The sequence below is a fragment of the Homalodisca vitripennis genome, chromosome 4, assembly GCF_021130785.1.
Source record: "Homalodisca vitripennis isolate AUS2020 chromosome 4, UT_GWSS_2.1, whole genome shotgun sequence".
NCBI classification, from domain to species: Eukaryota; Metazoa; Arthropoda; class Insecta; order Hemiptera; family Cicadellidae; genus Homalodisca; species Homalodisca vitripennis.
The window spans coordinates 38,201,811-38,211,084 of NC_060210.1; the positions used below are offsets into that span (position 1 = coordinate 38,201,811).

Consider the following 9,274-nt stretch of genomic DNA (forward strand, 5'->3'; position numbering starts at 1 on the left):
TGCCAACTCTAAGAACATATAATGGTTTACCAAGGTTACTTTATTTATAATGCAAGTAGCCAGTTTTTTGCTATTTTCGTAAAATTTTAAAAAGTGGAGAGTGTGACTTTTGCAGTTAGAGCCCTCAATTAATAAATGTATTAAGATGTGATACAACATATAATATATATATTTACAGTTGTAAAATGGCAATGTCTGCGGTAGTCCAGAAATGTGACTCTCAAACACAGACTGAGACCCACCCAGTTCCTAGTCATATAGATCCTACCTACTCATGGAATATATGGGACTACAAGAGGCAAGCTGTTCATCTGGTTAGTAGAACTTTTCTTAAATATGGTACTTAGTTTTATAGCAAACTAAATTTTAAACTGACAGAAAGTATTGTAGAAAATATGAAAGTAAAAACTAAATCCTAGGCAGCACTCTTACCCTAATAAAATACTTTGTCACATCTCCATCATCACGAGATCATTAAAAAAGGCAACTGTAATATTTGTTTTAAGTGTTAATAGCCTATATCCATATTACAAGAAGAATTTAATTTTCTGTACAGTGATTTCATGTATCTAGAACTATTATTCTATATACATATTAATTTTGGTATCAACTAAAACTCTGGTATCAATAAAAAACTCTGGTATCATCCAAAAACTCTAACACTCTAGATGTGCCTTTTGTGGATTTGAAATACATCCAACCATAGGATTCTCTTCCCAGGACTTCCAAAGTTAAACATATGAGAGAATTTTTGTTTATTTTAAAAAGACAATTACTAAAACACGTCCTGCTCAGGAAATTATTCACAATTTATCAGGTTATTGTTTTTAACATCCACTAACCAATAACATCAGCCTATTTATTTATAATGGTTTACATTCATAACAATAACTGAAATTTTGAACCAAAATAAATAAGCAAAAGTGGATCACCCTGTTTTACACAGTGATTTTATACAAGAATCAAATTGTGTTGTATATTTCGACCAAATCACCACTTCAAAAAACTAACCTCAGAGTTTACTAACCAGTAAATTCTGGTTCTTGTAATGAAACTTAATTTCTTGAAGGAAGTATGAATATTAGTCTTATCTAAAGGGCACATTCTACTGATCCCAAAAAGTTTTCAGATTCAAAAAAGAATTGTTTAAAAAGAAATTGTACAACTTGTAACTATGTTTTAAAATCTAAGCAATTCTCCATTTCCAATACAATCAACTTCTGAAATTATGCAATCATTACAGTTAGTGTGCTTGATTATGCAATCATTACAGTCAGTGTGCTTGCTAACATCTGATAAATATTGCAGGCAGACATATGTAAGTCTGTAACTCACAGCACCCAGACAATAGAGAGCACCAAGCGCTTGCATATCGGTGTGCAAGCTACTCCTACCAGGAGCGCTGGTATGCAGGTGATGCAGCACAGTGCTACCAACACTGCCACTCTCCGCAGCTACATCGTTGGCCTGCGAGGTAACTGGCTGCGGGACCAGTTTATGGCCAACAATCTCTGGAGCTACTTGCCCAAGTGTACAGGAACTGAAAAAACGTCCATTGATTATTCATAGATGTTGACCAATAAATGATTTTTGTGATGTCTATAAAAAAATAATTTCTTAATTTTTCCTAGTGTGTATGTTATCTAAAACCTAAAAAGTCATCTTTTGGGTTATGTAAATTTACTTACAACACGTGGGTTAGTTCATTTTTTAATTGGAGTTGGCTTGTTGAACATGTTTTCCAACTCTCAATACAATGCATATTTAAAGAATACCAATTACATAACTTTTTTTCCACCGATTTATGTACTGACTTATTTCCTCCAAGGGCATTTGCTTATAAGAGTAGGAACTATTATGTATGAAAAGGCGACACAGTTTCTGTATCCTTATTATTTAGTGGAAATATAAAATGTTTCATTCAAAAATCTTGTTTTGTAATAGATTGATAAATAGGGAGTGAAAGTCTGAAAAAGATTTAACTTTAATATCAATTTCAAACCATAGCTCAGGAGACATGGCAAACAGTATATAAGAATTATTCTAGTTTATTATATCAATTATCTTGTTTTTATTAGGAAATTAATTTTGTTCTGTTGTTGACAATGCATTATTTGATTGTACCATATCACAGTGTTAAGAAAGTAAAAAATAAATTCCTAATTTTATTAAAGATATTATAACTTAGATATTCATTCAAAAGGAAAACTAAACCTCATAACATATTGGGTAGTGTGAATAAGCACAAGTATTTCCCAAAAATATAAATATATCACGTTAATGCTGAACAACATATTAGTAGTAGATTGTTCCCTTGCAGAAGCTAGAAGATTTTCAAGTCTTTTGAGAGGCAAGTTAAATTTTTACCTAGCACTACCTCATTCTCCGTTTACATACGTATTGAACATACCAAGTTCAAGGATGTAACCATAAATAATTATTAAGGTTTGACAATCGGTGTTGCATTTATAACGACAGAGTGTCTTGTTTAAAATGATGGTGGTGCTATTTCTAGGAGAAAACAAATGGAAATATTTCTACGGTTTGTGGAAGATTCCAGATTTTAGTCTGGTGCGGTATAACATGTGTGTTAGTTTAAGCCGCACGGTACCACTGCTAACAAGATTATGAGCTATTTCATAAGTTGAATGGTTGGACAGTCGCAAAATTGGATCTATGGTTGTAGATATGAACAAAGCCAAAGTGTGGCAGAGACATTTTATTTTATAACTGTATTTAATCTTCTTGCCTGTGCCCCTATCGAAATACAATAATCTAACCAATAAAGTAAGGGATTTATATTGTGAGAAGAATCAAGTCGATTAGTGATGTAAAGGCAGCAAAGACAGTCTAATACTCATATATGTAGAATCCCATCTTAGATATAGACTAGTAGTCTGAGGAGGAACTAATAAAAGTAACTTATAATGAAATTTCGTCCATCAAAAGAGTCATAAGGTTACTGACAGATCTTCATCTAATAGCAGAGAGTAATTTGTAGTAATCTATCAGAAGGACACTGAAAGTCATATCACTCTACATGTTAGCTGCTGTTCTGTACATTGATGAACTGGAGTTAACTATCAGATGCTTCACTGCTGTGTACACACAATACTAGACATGCACCATAATACATTTCACTTCTTAATTACACAGCATTGTATAAAAATAAGCCATCATACATTGGGTGCAAACTCCACAATTCTCTTCCAAAACTGCTGAGATGTCTCAAGGGCAACAGCCTGAAGAAGAACCTAAGAGACTGACTTCTAGACCATCCTGTGTATGACATGGTAGAATTTTTTTACTTGAATCAGCAGCATCCATGTACATAAACTTTGTTTTCATCCAATATGCAATTTATTTGTCTTATCCCTAGACTCTTTATTTCAAATAGGTATGTTTTAAACCATTGTAAAATCTGGACAAAATTAATTTGCTAATCATCACACGGTCATTTTTCTTTTATGTGGATTTCAGCAGTATAATTTCACATGTTAATGTAAATAAAAAATATGGTATAACCTTGATTTTATCTAACCATTTTATATCTTACTAGCAGTTGCCCGCGGCTTCGCACGCAATTTCCTGTTGAAAACCAGTACACCTATCATATTCTAAACATTCCTGAGATAATTGATAGTTGTGAGCCTCTTGGGCGCATTGTGAAGGTATGTACCATATTTCCTGCCTCTATCTTTCGTGGTTTATGCTTTGATAAGTTATTCAGTACAATTAATTTATAGAGATGAACCTCGATAAACTAATTAGGTTATAAAGAATCAAATTCGGTATGTTAAAATTAGTTTTCTGTCTAATACATTTCTAGTATTATTGTGGAGTTTGCCTTGTGATCCGATGAAGAAAATGTATCAAAGAAAACCAATTTTGACCATAAAGCGTCTTCTCTCGGCTCTTTTCATTTACCTTCGATCTAACCAAATTCGATTACCTTATGTGCAAATACTCACGGCTTTGTGCAATGAGGTATTTTATAACAGCGTTTAATAGTATTTTCATTACATTATATAGTTTATTGACCATTGGTGCAATCTAACTGAAAATTAGGCAATAACTTCTTCTATGCAATCTACATTACGCTACTGATCAAGCACTTCATAATAATAATTTTCTAAATATTAAATGTTTCTGCGTCTTTGACGAACTTCAGCTGACAGTATTAACAGCTGTTATCAGTTCAGTATGTATTATGTGCCGTAGCGCAATCTGCCGGATCCAATGTAAAACATTCGAAAATCAACAACTAATTAATTACAAATGAAAAATTAATTCAATAAACATTTTCCAGTGGACCAAATTGTGAATCTAAACCACTTTTGAATTCCATTGAAAACAAAAAATATTTCATCAAAATCGGTCCAGTCGTTTAGGAGGAGTTCAGTCACATACACACGAACACAAGAAATATATATATATAAAGATAAATAAAAATGAGAAACCAAATGTTTTGCTAAGCACTGATTTTGAGAACGACTGGACCAATTCGGGTAATTCTTTATAATACTCAAAGTCCGAGAAAGGTTTATATGTTGAAAAAATCTCTGAATACTTTGCAATTAGTAAAAATAAAGATATTTGTGTTTTATAATTCAAATTTAACTGACATTAAACAGCGGACAGTTTCCACTTAAGTTCATCAAAGAGACTCAAACATAGTGTCTTTACATTTAAATTTTTGAGAATATTAAGTATACAGTGCTTGATCAGTAGTGTAAAGCATATATCATCTTAGCTATTTACAGTTACTATCTAATGTGTATTCCAGATTGTACCAGTGATTAATTAAATCATCTAATACATTTGTATCACTATATTAGCAGTGTCATATATTAAACTACCTTTGTTCATTAAACTACCTTAATGAACAAATCTGTGAAATAGTAGGTACTCGAAACTGGTTGGCTTCCTTGACATTAATATGGTTTTTACAGTGGTGATACAGCTTATGGAAAATCAGAAGAATAAGCATTAATATGTCTCAATGAACCATTATTTCCTAAACTATGTACTGAAAACAACAATACTTATTTAATGTCTTTTACACTTTTTTTTTACACTTAAAACAAAAAAATCTATTATAAATGATTATTTAAATTGTTGCATGAACTTAATGAAGATATCTCCCTTGTACTGGAAATAAATATTCTTTTACCGAAGTAGGCTTCTCAGTCCTATGTATAAATTTATATTTTCTTCATTGAAAAACAAAGCAAACACAAAATATTTTAACAAAGCAAATATTTTATCGAGTTTCTGTCTAAATATTTTAGAACGAAACTCGATAAAACAACCAGACGTAGACATATTTTGACCGAAGTAGGTTTGTAATACGAACATTATGTCTATATTTTCTTGATCAGGGCGAGAAGATATACTCAATTGTGGCATGATAAATACAAATTTGACAGGAAGTGAATTTAAAGGGCTGGAAAAGATAATTTTTGACCGTGTTACGCTTCTCAGCCATACGTAAGTATGTATCTTAATTAGTGTTAAAGAAAACTTAAATAACTTTCAAATTAGAAATGAAAATCACACAAATAATACTAGAAGAAGCTATATGATTAATTGTATTTCCATGAAGCTAGAAAAATCAAAAAATCCATGTGTTTATGAAAATAAAACTTTTTAATAAGCTACTAAAAATGGCCTGGTCTGTAAACCTTGATAGATTCAAACTCATTCTTTCAAATTGATTAAAAGCAATAATGTATTTTATTCTATCAGTGATTTATTGGCCTGCGATATTAGTACATTCAGATTTTAATTGTATCGTTTACTTGTATTTTTAATCTATGTATGATTTTATTTATATTTTTATAAAACTGTTTTTGACTTTGCTTATTGCCATGTTTTTAATGACAATAAAATTCTTGATTCATGATTCTCTTCTTCATTGAAATAACAAGACAAACCTAACTATGGTGCTGGAAATATCTTAAATCAAAAGTAGACACTTTTTGATCAAAGTAGGTTTTGAGACAACAAGATGCCTAAACACAGAAAAAACAACATTATGCATTCTCTCTGATTATGCATTCAGTGTTTATTTGTATATTTTCTTCATCAAGACAGCAAGGCAATTTTAACTGTATATATATATATATATATATATATATATATATATATATATACAGGGTGAATATAAAGTCAGGACCCCCCCTCTATTTTTTTCTATAGGTAATATAAGAAGATAACCTTTGGGTAGTGGTGCAGTATGGATAGGAAGTTTCATTTTATGATATTGAAAATTTTTTTTGTCCCCCAAAAATGCGAAATTTTGGGGGCAACCCAAAAATTTCAAATGTAAACCCCTATCAAGTGACCCCTCATTTTAAAGACCATGAAAAAACTTAAATATTGGTGAAAACCAGAGATTGCTATCTCTTTCCTAATCTGAAATAATAGCCAGTATTACCAAAACAATTTTAATAACTCACCACGTCACGGAGTCAAATCAAATGTTCAAACTGAAGCCCCCCTACTATTTGGCAGTGAGATTAGCGTAGGGTGAACGCCTCTCTGACGTTTTGGAAAGTCTGAGGTGGTACTTGGTTGCAAGAATTAATAATCCTGTTTCTTAAATCTTCAAGGTTTGCTACTGGTGTTTTGTAAATTGCGGATTTTATGTGACCCCATAGAAAAAAGTCCACGGCTGTAAGGTCCGGAGACCGTGCAGGCCATTCTATTACACCACGCCTACCAATCCACTGACCACGTAGCTGAGTTCCCAGGAAATGTCGTACAGCACGATGATAATGTGATGGGGGACCATCTTGCTGGAAATGAACGATTTCTTCTTCAAATTCATGTTGATTCTCCCTAATAACAGTATTTATTGCAGGAAAAATTGATTCTTGTAACATTTCCAAATACAGTTGACCATTGAGATTTCCATTAATAAAAAATGGTCCTATAATGTGATTCCCAAAAATCCTGGCCCAAACATTAACTTTTTCTGGGTACTGGGTGTGAGATTCACGGAAAACATGGGGATTTTCTGTGTCCCAGTACCTGCAGTTGTGTTTGTTCACATCTCCATTGACGAAAAAACTGCAATTCATCACTAAACACAGCGTTTCGAACAAACAATGGATGAGCAGAAATTAGTGCTTCCATTTCTTCACAAAATTGTAGACGACGGTCTGGATCGTCTTCGTTTAACTCATGGATAAGCTTAATTTTATAGGCGTGAAATTTATTTTTTTCAGTAACTTTACCACAGACATTTGGGAAACATCACAAAGATTTGCTACTAATCTGGTGGACTGCTGCGGATCTTCAACAAATTGTGCAACAATTTCAAACTGTTTGTCACCGCCTAAAGGAGGCCGACCTGAGCGTGGGGCATCTCTGATGGAACGAAATTCTCAGAATTTATTTACTAAAGTTCTTAAGTATTTCCTTGTCACAGGTCTATCAGGTGTGCCAAATTAAACCGCCTTTCTGCCTCATGATAATTTTCATTCAAAATCCTGAAAGTAAATATCATTTCTACTTTGTCTTCGTGACTACGTGCCATTTATACTCGTAATTAGTATTAATTAGATAATATTATTTAAAACTTACAATGCGAAAGTGCATCTAAATAAATTATTGTAATAACACTAAAACACATAAAACCTTCTCAAAATACTTCACGGAATAGTAACCACACAATACCACTGGATAATAATGATCTACTAAGATAATAACTACTCGCTACCTTGGCTTGACAACGTTCCAACTGACATTTTTATGAAAACTGAGTACAATATTTTGCAATTATACTATTTAAAACGCCCTCTATTTAATGCACTAACTCTCATTGTCGTAACTATGTTTAATAATAATAAAGATACGAAAGTGACAAAGTTCCAACAGCATGATCAGCTGTTGGTGTCAGCTCTACTGTCTATTATAAATAATAATGCATCAGCTGACTCATACTGCTTACCTGTTCTCACAAGATTGAAACAAGGAATGGACTAGTTTGTACTAACTGTACTTCGAACCGGGAAAGCCCAGTCACTCATTGACAATAAACTCCTTATCAGTTTACTTTCTAATATTGGATTCTTCGTCCATTGCATGCCTCACTCATTGAGAACACAAACAACCAAGAAACCTGTTTCCACGCAGACGGAAACTGTACTCAAACAAAATAAATTTAGGTGTTAAGACTTAATTACAATTTTTATTGGCTATGTTGTTGGAAAAGAGATAGCGATCTCTGGTTTTCACCACTATTTAAGTTTTTTCATGCTCTTTAAAATGAGGGGTCACTTGATAGGGGTTTACATTTGAAATTTTTGGGTTGCCCCCAAAATTTAGCATTTTTGAGGGACAAAAAAAATTTTCAATATCATAAAATGAAACTTCCTTTCCATATTGCACCACTACCCAAAGGATATCTCCTTATATTACCTATAGAAAAAAATAGAGGGGGGGTCCTGACTTTATATTCACCCTGTATATATATAAAATACTAGAAGTGAATTTAATCAACCAAAAGTGTACACTTTTTGGCCAATAGATACCTTTTAGTCCTTACATATTGTGTGTATATACCTTTTCTTCTTTAAGACACAAAAATCACTCAACTATGGCACTATGAAAATATCTTAGACTAGAAATACATTACAAGGGCCAAAACTAGATGATTTTTGACCTTAGTAGGTTTCCGAGGCCAACATTAAATTTATATTTATGCATATATTTTCTTGCTCAGAGCAACAAGGCAAAGTTAACTGTGTCATCAGAAATAGAATTATTCAAAACAAAAAAGCTCCTACATGCACAAAACCTAATATAAGAGTCCATCACAATTTCGCTTAACATCTAATCCTCTTAATCATGAACAGTGGAATAATATGTACCTGATGTATGGCTACTTATGTATGAAAAAGATTATAGAGCTCCACCATATTATGTTATAAGTGCTTTTACTAAGAATTACTTGGATTTATATTTTTTAAATTGCATGTGAAGCTGTTCATAGCTAGCTTTTTATACATATAAAAGTTTAAAAACTGTTGAGAATTGGACAGTTAACTCAAAGCTTATATATAACTCAAGCTTATATTGACAATGTTTTTACTAATCTATATGACGCAATTACTTTTCTTAACAAATAAGTAAATACAGATTTAAGGCTGTAGCTATGATCATGAATATGAAGTATGTATACAATCTATTATTCAATTAACATTTTCCATTGTTATTGTTGTTTTCCTGAACATGTAATTACAAGAAATTTTTTTCAAGTACTCAT

At 32.2% G+C, this 9,274-nt stretch overlaps 1 protein-coding gene across 2 annotated transcripts in view; it reads left to right on the top strand.

Moving 5' to 3' along the window:
• The window catches only part of LOC124359170 (cilia- and flagella-associated protein 206), a 36,527-nt gene extending 34,900 nt beyond the window's left edge, over positions 1-1,627 (top strand). For both annotated transcript variants that reach the window (XM_046811685.1, XM_046811684.1), the window contains exons 12-13: positions 179-314; positions 1,309-1,627. In XM_046811685.1, the coding sequence (XP_046667641.1) occupies positions 179-314; positions 1,309-1,569 (397 nt within the window). In that variant the 3' untranslated portion in view covers positions 1,570-1,627. The remainder of the gene's footprint in view (positions 1-178; positions 315-1,308) is intronic.
• The last annotated feature ends 7,647 nt before the right edge of the window (positions 1,628-9,274 follow it).